This window comes from Cheilinus undulatus, linkage group 23, assembly GCF_018320785.1.
Source record: "Cheilinus undulatus linkage group 23, ASM1832078v1, whole genome shotgun sequence".
In the NCBI taxonomy this organism is placed as follows: Eukaryota; Metazoa; Chordata; class Actinopteri; order Labriformes; family Labridae; genus Cheilinus; species Cheilinus undulatus.
In genome coordinates, this window is record NC_054887.1 from 12,919,178 (window position 1) to 12,933,881 (window position 14,704).

The 14,704-nt window shown below is 36.6% G+C and overlaps 2 protein-coding genes across 2 annotated transcripts; both read right to left on the reverse strand.

Moving 5' to 3' along the window:
* Nucleotides 1-784: 784 nt before the first annotated feature.
* On the reverse strand, nucleotides 785-4,316 carry spx (spexin hormone). Its single transcript, XM_041781250.1, has 6 exons — nucleotides 4,231-4,316; nucleotides 2,972-3,055; nucleotides 2,781-2,838; nucleotides 2,128-2,190; nucleotides 1,264-1,350; nucleotides 785-849 (listed from the first exon to the last, which is right to left on the reverse strand). The coding sequence occupies exons 1-6, from the start codon at nucleotides 4,234-4,236 to the stop codon at nucleotides 785-787; spliced, it is 363 nt and encodes a 120-aa protein (XP_041637184.1). The 5' UTR covers nucleotides 4,237-4,316.
* Nucleotides 4,317-6,491: 2,175 nt separating this feature from the next.
* golt1ba (golgi transport 1Ba) lies at nucleotides 6,492-14,354 on the reverse strand. The gene is made up of 5 exons (XM_041780247.1): nucleotides 14,207-14,354; nucleotides 13,078-13,169; nucleotides 12,633-12,811; nucleotides 12,187-12,268; nucleotides 6,492-8,248 (listed from the first exon to the last, which is right to left on the reverse strand). The coding sequence occupies exons 1-5, from the start codon at nucleotides 14,229-14,231 to the stop codon at nucleotides 8,210-8,212; spliced, it is 417 nt and encodes a 138-aa protein (XP_041636181.1). The 5' UTR covers nucleotides 14,232-14,354; the 3' UTR covers nucleotides 6,492-8,209.
* Nucleotides 14,355-14,704: the final 350 nt, after the last annotated feature.

A 14,704-nucleotide genomic window follows, 5' to 3' on the forward strand; every position in this document is an offset into this window, starting at 1 on the left:
AGGGCTTGTATTGTCCTTCTGAGGTGGGAGAAGAGTTTCATGTCCTTCTTCAGATACTGGTGGGCTTTCTGCAGCAGTCCTGTCCACATGGTGCCAAAAGAAGGAAAGTACTCTTGTCCTTCATCGGCACATTTGCTGAACGTGCCAAAACTCAAGCTAAAGCTGTGAAAACAGAGCAACAGTGGAGGATGACTGGTCTGCTAAATGAACGGCGGTGGATGGCCCTGAAAGGGAGGTGTCACAGTGGGCTTTGTTACCTGTGGACCCCCTGTAGGGTCTCCTATCAGAGAGGAGTAATGTGCTGCAAGGCATACTGGGAAGATGAGTGTCTAATCTCTGAAAATTTCCTTCAAGTGCTACAATTCAGGCTTTAACACTGGGATGTAGGCTGAGGCTTTGTTTCAGGGCTGATTCCCAATAATCCCATCCAAATCCACCTATGAATACACATCTGTTCACTTATACATCCATCTATTTATCCATAGACATTCAAACATTTATACATCCACATCCATTCTTACAGATGTATCCATCCATCCATCTAGTTACCCAGCCATCCAGATTGATCCAGAATAAAAATAATTAGTTCCTGCCCCACTGAAACATCCTATATCATGAACTATACGAGTGTTAGTCCAGTGGTAGCATAGAAAGACAAAAAATCATAAGGAGCGATAGTGCTATGAATTCAAAATTTTTATTAAAATGTCACATTTGAAACATAAGCAGAGATTTATATTTACAAAAAAAAGCTGTATTTTCCCCACAAACATCTGAAAAATGATCAGAAATATTCTCTCTTCCACACTGGCAGCTCCTGGAAGTAAACCTCGTCCTGGTTTTCATCAGCTGCATGAAAAGAAGGAAAGCATTTAGAGTCCAGGTAACAGAATGCTTTATTTTAATGCCATAAATATCTGTAATACTGTGGGTTAAAGCTGTTTGTCTTTTAACTAAAATTTATTTTAAATGTTTGAAGATCTGATCTAAGACATGTTTAGTGAGTAAATGAAAATTAAATATAGGCAAATACAACAGGACAAGATGTTTTCTGTTTCAGACTTTATAAATTAAAACTTAGTATTGTAATATGTCAGTGGGTTATTTGTTTCCATAAAACTTAAACTGTGATCATAAAGATATTTTTCTTTTCTTTGGATTCTTGAAGTCCTCTGAGTTTTCCAAAGAACAGTCTGGCAGTAAAATCAGAACCAGATAGTTTCCTTAATGATCATAGATCAAGCAGTGCAGGTGTTTCCTCACCTCCCTCTTTGGCTTGCTGCAGAAAGTTGAGCAGCACGGTGGCGGCCTGATCCACACTCAGCTTCTCCGTGTTCTGACTGCGAGTCTCTGAAGGGGAAAAACAAAAAACAAAACAAGTGATCATGATGGGGAACCAACAAACAGATTATTGGTATTTCTGATTGTTATATAGTGACAGGTTTTCTATGATCACGAACTAAAGACAAATGATTTCAGTAGGTGATTTAAACACCTAACTCAATTCTCTGTGATTGAGAACAAAAACTAAAATCTCTCTGTTTTGGAAAAAGAGGGACATGCTTGTAAGCTTAATCAATGCCACCAATAAATGAAATCACAGCGTTTCAGGTAGACTTCTCTTTTGCAGGTGAAGGAACACCAAAAGGCTACCTCCTTGGATGTATTTTGGATGTTTCTGAGTGTTTGACTTGCTGCTGCTATAGTGCTGTGCTGGTATCATCCATCCATCCATCCATCTACCCGCCCACCTGCCCGTCCATCCACCCATCCATCCAAATTTTATAAACCTTGTTTTGTAGCGCTGAGTAAGCATGCAGACATCTGTCTCTCTCTTATTCCTGCTGCTTCCTTTAAATCCCCCTGCACCTAGGCCTTCATGTCATGTGTGATCCCTTCTCAGTGTGAAAACATGAAACACAGATTATCTAAGAGAGAAAAAAAATCATCAAACATGGGTCACTGCTCCCAAATGAACGAAAATGATCTCCTAAGACTGGTTTGGAAAGCTTTGTTTGTCATATTTACAATTAAATAAAGAAGATTTCAACATTTTTTACTATTAAACAAAGAAGATTAAGGGAGTTAAATCTTCCCAAACTGTTCGTTTGGTCCTGTTTGTTGTACCTAAGTGTAACGTGTCATAGACGTCTCCTTCTTTTCTGTCCTCTGAGATGAACCTGCGTCCCTCTGAAAGAAGACAGAAGAGATAAATTATCTTTTACTGTGCTGTTTTGAAGAGATTTTTTTGTCTGCTGCATGATATCTTGAAACCTTGCTGATTAAATTAGATCCTTTAGAGGAATACTTAGGTACTTTTATGGTTTTAAACACCTATGAAGGTTAGCATTTGAAATTTTAAGACATAGAGCAAACAACCATCATGGTACTGTAAGACTTAGGGAAATGCATATGAAACCTTCATATAAAAATGGAAGATACAATAAAAGCATCAGCTAATACTCAGGCAAAGGTGCCGCACATTAAATATATAGAATAAAATGTTAGTGTAGAGAAAGAAGTGGAACTCTACAGGTTTTATGCTTGTTTAAAACTTGTTTACATTCTTTTACAGCAGCTCTTATTCTGTCTTAATGGGGATTTATAAATATGAACTCTGCTGTTTAATCTTATGAGCATGTGAATATTTATGTTACTTTTATCTCTTCTCATTTATATGATTATAAAGTTAATATGGTGGTTATTTTCTATTTAAAACAAAACTCTTTCTGCCTCATTTCACATGGTCTAATCTGCAGGTAAATCAGGTGAGTACATACGAGTTCCCTTTAGGTACAGCATCGCCTGTGGGGTCCAGTTTCTCCGCTGGAAAGATCCCTGAAACCAAAAAACAAGTGACATTATTAAAACAGCCTCTTCAACTGATTGTGTCCTTTTGTCAACTAACATGTCTTTATATTTTTCCCGCAGATATTGAGTGAAAATAAAAGAGCCAAGGATTCAGCTGTACCTTTGGTGCACTCCATGACTGTGAGATGAAGGAGGCCAGCAGCAAAAGGGTGAGTACATAAGTGATTGTGATCGTCTTCAAACCCTGTAGAAGAGAAACATCAATGTGACCATGTTTTTTTCCCCCCAACTTTCACGTCCTTTTGAGAAGAAAACTCAGTTTAACGCATTGCCTCCTGTGCGTAATTTTTGCTTTACGCGCAGGATGTGCGCATGACCAATCAGTCCTCCACGCTTTGAATTCTTGAAACAGCTTTTGTAATTACGTGAAAGTTTGTTCATAATTTATCTACAAATAGATCAGAACTATATATAGGGAAAATGTTTCCATCTGCAGTAAGATGATGCGTAAAAAGATCAGGAACGTTCTGAATAAGCTGTTAAATTGTCAGAAAGTACACTTTAGTTTGGTGTTAATATAAAAAAATAACTTTTTCTCTGATGCTTTTCACATTCTTACTCTATTTACGTAATATTACAGAATAAAGCACCAAGAAAGGGTATCATTTGTCCCAGTTTATAAACTTATTCCAAGCGTTTCAGTGCATAATTTTGCGAATTACGCACAAGATAATCAGGAATCATTTCACCAAGCTTTCAATGAATGGAGCACCTCTGGAACATAGTGCAAAGATATAACCCGTGTATAAATCAGATAAGAGCAGCGTTTAGGGGGGAAACCTGTGTCTATCACCAGTAAAGATCAGGAACATTTGGATACGCCTTTAAATAGTCCAAAAAATTGTTTTTCCTTCTGTTTTTAAACCTAAAATCGCGTTTTCTTGCATTTTTAACTACTTGTGAAAATACACCAAGAAGAAAAAGTAGGTTCAGGCAACATAAAATATCCCTAATAGCTCCCCAACTTTCAGTGCGTAATTTGCAAATTACGCACGAGGTGTGCGCATCAGGAACCGTTTTACCAAACCTTAAACTAATGGAATAACTTTTAAACTTGCGTGAGAAGCTGGTGATAATGAATTTACAAAAAGATGAGCTCATGTTTAGGGGAAAACTGCTTTCAATAGGAGTCTGAAGATGCGGGAAAAGGTCAAGAATTTTTTGATAGGCTTTGAATTAGTAGCACATCGTTTTCAGTTCGGTGTTTACATTGAAAATTGTGTTTTCTTTTATGCTTTTCAAGCTTTTTATTTTAATCTAGCAATGCCAGGTTAACACCCAGAGTAAAATAAAAGTTAAATTCTCCAATCGCAGTTTTTCCACCGAATTCAAACCAAACTTTACGCTCGCCATCCTTACCTTCATGTTTTCCGTGGAGCCGAGAGTCTGGTGTCCTGCAGAGAGGATGGGGCAGTAAAATTCTCAGTCTGTGCTCCCTCCTCTTGTTTTTATATCCTCCTGGGCGGGAGTCCCTCGGAGCGCGCGCTCTTGCAGTTATAGGTCACGCCAATTTGATGAATCGGAGGCGCGTGAGAAAATGTGAATGGAGAGTCGAGATCGATTCTGCTGCATTCATTGAGCAGCAGAGTGTACTGTAAATATTTCTGAATTAAAACAGCTGCCACGCGCGCTCTCTGGTGGAGTTTTATGAGTCATGATGGAGCTGCAAGTCGTGATGGTGAAATGTGACCCCAACGTAGATGATGTCACCGTGGATTTCAGCAGCCATATTTCCCCCTGGGTGCCGTTATTGATATGTTTGCACCGTGGTCTCTGGAGCAGAACACGGAGAGATGAGAGCTGGATTTTATGAATCAAAAGGCCAAACTTTCAGTAATGAATGGAGCTACAGGAATATCATTAACGAACAGAGCAGGGGCAGAGAGAGAGAGAGGGTTACAAACACTCAGGACATGAAGTCTAAAGAGGAAAACTAAAGTCTGTAGCAGCAAGAATTTCTTCACCAATGAGTCCATGGAGGGGATTTAAAAACATATTGAAAGATTAAAAATCTAACTCTCGCGGGAAAATCCACTATGGCTAAAAGTTGGTTACACCTAGAAGAACTGATGCCTTGAAGGCAAATGGAGGTCAAAAACAAATATTCATTTGATTTAGATTTCTCTTGTGCTCATTCATTTTTTCTCTACATGCACTTTGTCAATTGAGTGATAAAAACAATTTACAACAACTTCTTTTTATAGTAAAGAACAGAAAATCTCTCCTGTACGGTAGCCTGTAAGGGCAAAACAAAATTAAACTTAGCACACAGTTCATAAATACTGACAACAGAAATATAATCCTTATTGTTTAAAAAAACAAATGCCCGAAAGAAAGGGCTTAAACATTGCCGTTCGTGTCCTCCCCTTCCTTTGTTGCTGCCTTATGAGCCGGGCTGTAACAAATGCACATTAGCAAAACACTTTAACAAATGATAAAACAAATTTACTTAATTTACTGTCTGAAACACTTTCCAAAACTTAAAATACATAAACTAAGTCCTGTGAAGAAATTACAACATCCAAAACACTTTACAGTTCATAAAACAAAATAAAAACAAAACAAAAAAGCTACAATTAAAATTCGAAATTTACACTTCATAAGATAAAAATTATAAAAAATGAAACACTTTCATGAGCTGAGAAAAATGGACAAGTTCTCAAACTTCTGAAATTAATTTACTAACAATAGCATGTTACAGACAGGGAATGCACCAAATTCCAGAAGTGACTCAAGTTTTGTAAAAGTGTTTCAGACTTTGTAAATTTGGTTTAGGTTTAAGGTTGTTTTGTTATTTTTTTCAAGTTTTGTAAAAGTGTTTTTGTTATGTATCTGACTCTGTAATATGTGTTAAGTGTTGTTGAAGTGTTTTAGACTTCGTAATTTTGCTTTTGACTTTTGTTTTTTTTTGTAAAAATGTAAATTTGTTTTGTCATTTGTAAAAGTATTTTACTAGTGTAAATTTGTATCATGAAATGTAAAAATATTTTGGTCAATTTAAATTTGTTTCAAACTTTGTAAGTGCTTCAGACTTTGTCATTTTGTACTGCACTTCCAGGCCACCATACTCCTGTGCTAGAATTGATCTTTTAGCGATATTGTATTTCCAGTGTGCACAGAATGGTTGAAGGGTTTGGTTGCACTTCATACAGAGAAGCCAGTCTTCCAAGAAGGCAGTGCAGGTTTCTAACCTGTTTGTCTTTTTTGTCATATTTTTTCTCTGATGTCCTACACTCTCCACTACCCGTTCCCTTCCCCCAAAAATATCCTTTTAAAATTAATTTGCCTATTTAAACAGCAGGTTTGCAGGGCAGTTTTCCAAAATTACAATGACAAAGAGCCTGAATAAAAAAACTTTAGTCCTTAGGGCACACTTAAGGAATAAAGTTTTGGTCCATTCTGCTTAAACCTGCACAAAAATTATTTGTAAATTCTGCCAATATATCAATAAACTTCAGAGCCATTATCATGCCGGTGATATCCTGCATCCCTCGTGGGTATGAATGTTTTACTACCACCTTATAAGGAATAAATTCCTACATTAGAAAAATACCTAATAAAATGAAGAATCACAGACAAGACAAGAAATAAATAAGCAGAAACCACATGGATGGCAGATACAAAGCTTAATTCCAAAGTATATTTACAAAAGTGCCGTACAAGAAAACATTGTCATTTCACAGCTAACTTCAGTTCTCTGAATGCTTGGAACAAAAAAAACCCACAGCTGGAGGATTTATTTTATTGGTTCTCTGGTTGGCTGACGTCTGGAGGAAAACGTTTTCTCTCTTTTAAAATTAAAAAAAAAAGAAATATAAACATTTAAAGCTGAGCAGAGTTTAAGGACACTGGATGAATGCAACAAAGACGAGAGATGAAGCTCGAAGAGGACAAGAACTTTCATAAATCTGACGCTAATATACATAAAAAAGGCCTGTAGATTTATAAATATTCTGAATGTAGCTGCAGCTGCTTTGTATTTTACAGTTTTGGTAGTGTTAAGGAGTGTTACTTCTCTGGGTTTAAGAGTTGATTCATTAACTAAAGAGTTAAATAACTGATGCATGTGAAATAAATCGTCAGATTTCTCCAAAAAGAGATGATGCGCAGAACTTTAGGATCATTTTTTTAACTTAAGGAGCCTTTCTCATCAACAAAACCAACATAAATGGAAAAATTACTGATAGCAAGAGGCATAATTGAGATTTTTTTTTTTTTTTAAGATTTCTGCCATCAGTTGAAAAAACAGAGGTTGTAAAGAAACCAGAGTTTTAAATGTCATAGCTATTTCAAATGAATGATATCGATGACAGTTTTAGGAACCACGGATGCAAAAATAGAAGATCTAAGCACATAATATCGTGTAATTTCTCATTTCAAATTATCAAAAGTTGCAGGAAAACTCCTGACCTAAACATTGACTGTGTTTTTGTGCAATTTCAACAATGTGCTTGAGTTTTCCTGCAAGTTTTTCGTGCTAAAAGAAAAGCCTTAGCTGCAATATCACAAATGGCTACAGGCCTAGAGATGGCACTGTTCTGGTCTGAAATACTCGCTGTCTGTGGCTTCACATGAGCCGATTCTTAACTAGAAAAGAAGTGATTTGATCAGACTGAGCTAGGTGTGCAGTTCTCTACGCAGACGGAGTATGTGTAATTTAAGGGTTATGCTCACCAGCCGTGTTAGTGCACTAGCCTCTTTGGAGGATTTGTCAGCTGGGTTACGGGAAAGGAGCCGTTGTAACAAAATCCAGAATGATCACAGAGATCTTCAGTACACATAAAGTAAAGCATTGATCAGTTTAGGAATAATTTACACTGATATCAGCAAACCGTAACAAGAAATGACATGTAACAGAAGGAAAAGATCACATCAGCAACACTCAAAAAGCTGCAAGACAAAAAGAAATAAAGCATCACAGAATTACTGCAAAGACACAAAACTTCAAAACTCTCATCCAAATAAAGTTAAAGCACAGGCACAGAAAGTATGGCAAGCGGCAGGTCCACTTCTCTAATCCTCCATCTGTCTATCCGTTTTTGTCCCACAGAGGAGGAAAGTCTCCGTCCTTTATATTCACGCCTCAATGGAGAGGGGATCAATAGCATTGGAAGTATTTACTGTAGTGACCTTGGTGACTCCACCCTTCAGTAACAGGCGGGTGGTGTGACGCTCTGATGACCCTTTGATTGGTGGAGCTGAGCGGTGAAATTACAGGCAGACAGGTAGCAGTCTCTGCCAGCAGGAAGGGGGGGCTTCAAACCAGCTGATGGGACGTTGTGTTGTTTTATAAAAGCTGCTGCTCTCAGACAGCATCTCCAGGTAGAAAAAGTCTCTGTTATACCATCGTGTTGCTCTCGCCTACTTTGTCCACGTACTGAAAGAGAAGAAAGAGAAATTGTTACATGTTTTTAAGTTTCTTTAACATTTAAATTATGATCAGACAGACATGTGAAGGGTTAATGAAATGCGGTTAGTGTGAGTTAAACTAATGACAGTATGGTCCGCCCTTATAATCCTGAAGCTGTAAATGATAGAGAGCATGCATGACTTAAAGGGACACACCGCAGCTCAAGAGGACAAACAGAAGTACTTATACCAATTATTATCATTTCTATTCAGACTCAATTCAATTAAAAACATGCCTGCTTACTTTTAATAATACCCAAGTGTATGTTCCTGTGCTTATTCTGAATAATAAACTATGAACTCATAATCTGAAGTAGAGATGAGATTTTACAGGCATTTCATAATTCAAGTACTTGCATGACCTTGTGAACAAGTACTCCAGTACTCACTTATTATATTTTTCATAAAGAAATATGATCCAAGCCGGCCTGCTGTTGGCTCGCTGGAAATTTCCTGAACAGATGTAACAATAATTCAGAAACCAGACCAGAAAAAAGGTTACTAAAAAATAAATGGCCACATCAGGTCCTTGATTAATAAAACTATCCCTCATTCAAAGTAAAGCCTGCCGGATGGTAATGCAGTTGTTTCGGCTTTTTGCAACACATTTACCTCTTTGCACTTGTTATCAATTCCTGCATTTGCATTAGAATTTGTGTCATATCTGAATTTGCTGCATGTTTTTTATGCAAGTGTAAATCATTTCTGCCATAGCAGATATATTGCCCTTACCGGCCACCATATATTTTAACCTCTATGATAAGACTTAAACATGTTCTAAAAAAGGTAAAATGTAATGGCATTAGGGCTGAACGGGAAAATAATTTAGTTGCAATATTTTTTCCTCAATATTGCAAGAACAATTTAATATGTGATTCTTTTATGAGCTCCTCATCTTGTGTATTTTTAAACAAACAAGCAATAAATCGCTCTATATCATAACAAACACAATGTAAGATTAAACGAGGGAGTAAAAAAAAAACAAAACAAAACAACTAGGGATTAGATTAAACTATTGACTCTAAATGCAATTATTTTGACTCATATAACTGTTATGTTCAGACCCTCCTATAGCCCTTTTAGGGCCTTTCAATTGTTTTTTTTGCTCTCATTTTGGCAGTTATCATGCTGAGATGAGGATATCTGACCAAGATGTTCATTTGTTAGTGAACATTGGAATTTCAGTATCCACACTGTGTAGACAAAAAACTGACAGTCTTCCTCCCGGAGACCTTTCTGGCCCCACTGACTATCATTAAACCACTTAATTTCATTCTACTGCCATTGCAATACAGAAATGTTAAATCCTGTTAATTCCTCTGTAACCCTTAGTTCAAAGGTAAAAAAAAAAAAAAAGCACACACGAAAATGGGAATCAAAAAGCAGCCAACCCTGCGGAGCAGATTGTAGACGATGCAGCCAGGTGTCTCAACTTTTTTATGCAGGTTCACCTGCTAATAGAGCGAGGAGAATTCTACAGTTCTACCTCTCTACAAACAAATAAAATATTCACGTTTGAAATCAATTTCATTTCAGAGTTCAAAAAGTTTATAAAATAATTGGAATGTAATTGTGTTTCATGTGTCATTATCTATGAAGGCTATTTATTTACAGTATCCCTTTTAGGGCTGCAGGGGAGAAAGTGTAAGTTTTAAGGTATTTTTTCTAACTGCACAAAAAGTGATAATCTATCAAAATCAGGGTTGTAGCTAATCATTGACATAACCCAGAGCGATAATTCCCACACAAAAAGCACTTTACATTTATCAAATAGAAAATAATGTTTCTGTGCAAAAAAAGAGGGGCATTATGTAGATAAACTGGCCTTTAGAGGGTTAAAATTATGAAAATGAATTCACAATTGCTGTAGGGGCCTAAATGATGACTGTTTATGACTTTTTTCAACTTTAATATTTTTAAGTTTATCCAGCGACCTAAAAGGGTTTTAAGGAGAAAGCTGTGATTTTTTTAGAGGGCTTGTGGGCAAAAAAAATACAAAAACAAGGAAAGTAAGATTTTTGTGATCTGTTCTTAAAGAATTGACACTTAAATGTTTGCAAGGTGTGTAGAGCAAACATGTTCTGTTGCAAAAAAAAAAAAAGATGAACTTGAACTGATATTCTGACACATTTCAGGTCAAAGAAATATTGTACCTCTTGCAATATGAAAATTGCAGTCAGACATTTTGTGATTTAATCTAACCTTTGCGTTATTTTGCATTCTGCTGTGGCATCTTTAAGTGGTAGTAAAACACAAAGGACCATATCAACAAATGAACAGCACTGCTTTTGCACATGCTTAACCTGTGCAGAAAAAAAAAAAGATACAGTCTGATTCCAAATGGATGCAAACTGTGCAAAAACTTTTTACATGCATGAAAATGTGGGAATATTCAAAAATGAGGTGCAAAATTTGCTCTTTTCCCATGAATTCAAGTTTTGGTGCAAATGGCAACTAACTGACAAAGGCCAGTGCCATCCAAACATTAAACAGATGAAACAATCTTTTCAACCAATTTAACTGCGGCTGGTCCTTATGGTAAAAAATAATCCCAAATGTTCAAGGTTACTGATAAAAAAATATTGATTTACACAGCAGAAAAAGAACGGCTTCTCTCAGCCAGTGACAGAGCTCAAAAAATTATACAGTAAAGTGTTTTATTGCAACAGTAGCAGTGGCCCAGTGTGATCACTGCCTTTTTATTCTTGACCGGGGTGTCTGTGATCTCCTTTATCCTTGATTTGCCACATGGTAAGAGGCAAAATGCGCAAACTTTGCTTAGCTTCCAAACTTTGTGTGCATATCCCCAGTATATGTTTAGTGCAAATTCTTTTGTCCAATCCAATTAATGTCACAGTGTATATTTTTTGCAATATTAAAGAAAACATTGCCTGTTCAGAACACACAATTGGACATAAATGCTTAGATTTCTTTTGTTAAGAGTCAGAAATTTTATATAACATAATTAAATATTACCATTTCTCTGAAAGACCCACTTTAAGATCCCGATATTCCCCTGTAGTGTGTGCCTTTAAAGCCAGTAATGACATGGACATAAATCATGTTTTACAGGTATTAACCAGCTTTGATAAATATAGAAATATATACCCTTCTTTCTACAGTGAGACACTTATTCAGTGAGTATCCTAAGCGTGTTAAAGATGTTAGCATGCACGGGAAAATCGGCAGTGACTGACCACGACTGCTGATTGTCCTCAGAGCCTTACGAAGGCTTTAATCAAAACACAAAGACAGAGAAACGTTCACCTCAACACAAAACTTTACACACAACAGCATGAACGGAGCATGCTCATTAGCCACAATGATTACTGTGAGAAAGTGAACTTTCATTAAATCCTGATTAAAACATTTTTAAGACTGAAGTCAGAGCAAAGATGATGTGAAAATCTGATTTGAGTTATTATAACGTCCTTCATCAGAAAAAGAGGATGTGCAGGAGCTTAGCCGCCATTAAACATGGCTGGTTTTGTTAATGTGTTGTGCTGTTTGAACACGGTGAATAATAAACGAGAAAGGGAGCCATGCTGCGTGTCAACAAAGCAGAACTGAGGGGTTCTTTAGACAATACATTATCATAGATTAATGATCTGTTTCAGGCATTCAAATACCAAGAGACAAAAAATTACAAGTGTCAATAATGGACGACTCGGCTCTAAACCAGAGCCAGCTTCCATTTGCAAGACAGTTTCCTTTGTTTTATTTCCCAGACCACCTCTGTAAGCAGTCTGAGCCGTCAGATATCAAACTGTTTTAACTGAGGTGTCCACACAACACATTTAGGATTACTAGATAGTATATGAATGCCCATGTCAGACATAAACCTATGTTAAGGCATCGTCTAAACGGGGTCAAAGATGTTGCTGCAGAGCTGAGGTGTGTACTTACTGCGCTGATGAAGGGGAGGTTTAGGATGGAGCCCAGGACTGGTATTCTTCTGATAAAGCCCACTACAACTGGGAAGAAACCCCTGCATGTGAAGAGAAAAGAAGGGATTAGATGAAGAAAGAGAAATTATACATCATCTTTCAGAGAGAACAAATTAAAAAAAAAACTCTAAACAGTTTAAATGTTTCATTGTGTGATAAACAAAAAGCCTGATGGGTGTTTATTCATTCATAATTTTATTGCTTTGCCTTTTAATTCTTGTCTCCTATTATTTCAAACATTCATCTTTTTTTTTAGTTGCTACTATATTGAATTTATATAGTACATATTAGTCTCAAAATCCTCTTTAACTTGCTATGTACATAAAGTTTGATTGATTTATGGCTGAGCAGTCAGTTCACTGTTTAATATTTTCACCAGTTTGTGCCCTCCTTGTTTCATCTCACCTGAACAAGAGGAAGAAGCCGTAGACCTCCAGCACAACGCCAATGATGGGCCATCCAATGAGCACCACAAACACGCCTCCCAGGAAGAAACTCGTGGCCTTCATCTTGTGCTTCTGGAAGAAGAAACGGAAAGTCCTCTCCAGCCCGATGACGAAGGCGAGTCCAGCAACAAACAGGATCTTCAAGACAATATTAGAGATTTTAAAAAACTTTCTTTAATACAAACCAAAGATCATGTTTTATTTCAAGTTACTTTTGAAATAGTGTCATTTTAAGGCATAAATAGGAAAACTAGAGAGTTAAATACAATGAAACATAACACATAATTTCAAACCCAGCTGCATATCAGTGCTGCTTCAGGTAAAAATATGGGGGAAAAGCTGCACCTGCAGCTTTTCTCAGCATTTCAGATAACATCAGTGCCATGAATGAAAAAGAACCTCACATTTCCAATAGCCAGCAGAGCTTTATCAAAGAACAGGATCATCCCGAAGAAGAGGAAAAACACGCCGAAGCCTGTTAACCCCATTCCAATCTCTGCAGAGCACAAGAACACACAATAGAGGGTAAATGATCATATCTGTGTTGGTTAACAAAATGTAGATAAACAGAAATATAATTTCATGCCAAAAAGAGCGCAGTTGCTACAAAGATGTGCTATTGTAGATAATCACCCATTAACACAAAGACATAAACTTAGTCCTTTCATGGAATCAATACATCTAAAACAAAGTTGAGTCTTTTTTCAATAAAACTTTGTCTGATTACTCGTCAGTTTCTTTAGGGGTGCCACAGGGGTCAATCCAAGGACTTTTACATTTTTTTAATTTATTGTAATAATAGACAGCCTTCTTTCTAATGTTACTCTACCTTTTAAACACTAATCTTTAAATATTCCAGATTTGATCATTGTATCAACACAGCATTGTAAAGTATGGACATTTCTGACAACCAGAAAAAACAGAAATGTTGCCAAATTTTTTTACACTTTACAGCTGTAAAAGTTTGTCTGCATTTTCTTATTTTAAGTTCTAGTCTTGTGATGACTATTGGTTATTTCTTTACAGATTCAGCAAAATCATATCGAGATGTTATTTGGTCCATATCTCCCAGCCCTAGTTTATGTATTTAACTGACTATGATCTCTATATTTTAATTCAGTACTTATATGAGAATTCTATCAAAACATCCAGCAGTTATGAACCCAAGAAGAAACGTCAATGTTTGGAAAAGGATCATAGTGAAACTGAAAACAGTCCCAGTACTGATGTTTAGCTACAGCTGCGATTATCGTTGTATATTTAGCGATAGTTATAAAGACTTCCTGATACTGACATAAAACAGAAACATACGATAATTCTAGTAAACAGTTTGCTTGGAGCAACACAGTTCAAAGTGAGGATTATCTGCTTACTATTGATGCCAGAGTTAAAAGCCTGCCGTGTCACAAAAAATAAATCTAACTTTCTCCTAGCTCTGAATGCTAACAGCTAGTTAGCTAAAGGCTGCAGTTCAGATGGAGCCGGTCTGATAGAAAGGACAGAGAAAAGCCTTTAAAATGAAAAAAGTCTTACTCTGGGAGTCCGTAAGAGAAATCATTTTGACGCTGAAAGGAGGGGCGAAAATAAATATAAATAAAGAAAAATATTAAATATAGTCTTGAGTATTTATTTCAGAGTAATTTGGATGACAGCTGCCACTGCAGCAACAGCCACGTCTTCCGGAAACACACCTTCTCCCGATGTCATCTTCCGGAACAACGCTGTGCTACGTTCAGGGCACGTAGGGATTTACAACTGACTTGAAGGGACTTGATAACCGCAATTATCAATGACGAGAAAACGAAATATAAACTCATAGTTGTTTATCTGAATGTGGACGTCTTTCTTGACGAGAATAATATTTAAATTTTTAACTTGTGAAATATGATCGAGCATCACGTTTAAAATCACGTTTCAAATCCGTTCTTTGTATGTTTTGTATTACAGTATTTTAAAGTTGTAGTAGTCAAAAGTCGAAATAATGAGAAAGTAAGTCATGATGAGATAAAACATAGAAATTATGAGATAAAG

Bases quoted from the DNA above. Each gene is read 5' to 3' on its own strand.
- spx (XM_041781250.1), bottom strand. The intron at 2,839-2,971 runs GTACAGCTGAAT...TTTTGGTTTCAG, and splicing joins AGTCATGGAGTGCACCAAAG to GGATCTTTCCAGCGGAGAAA. The intron at 1,351-2,127 runs GTACAACAAACA...TTTCCCCTTCAG, and splicing joins CTATGACACGTTACACTTAG to AGACTCGCAGTCAGAACACG.
- golt1ba (XM_041780247.1), bottom strand. From the start codon at position 14,231: ATGATTTCTCTTACGGACTCCCAGA. The intron at 13,170-14,206 runs GTAAGACTTTTT...TGTGCTCTGCAG, and splicing joins TTCTCTTACGGACTCCCAGA to AGATTGGAATGGGGTTAACA. The intron at 8,249-12,186 runs GTAAGTACACAC...CTTCTCTTTCAG, and splicing joins ACCTCCCCTTCATCAGCGCA to TACGTGGACAAAGTAGGCGA.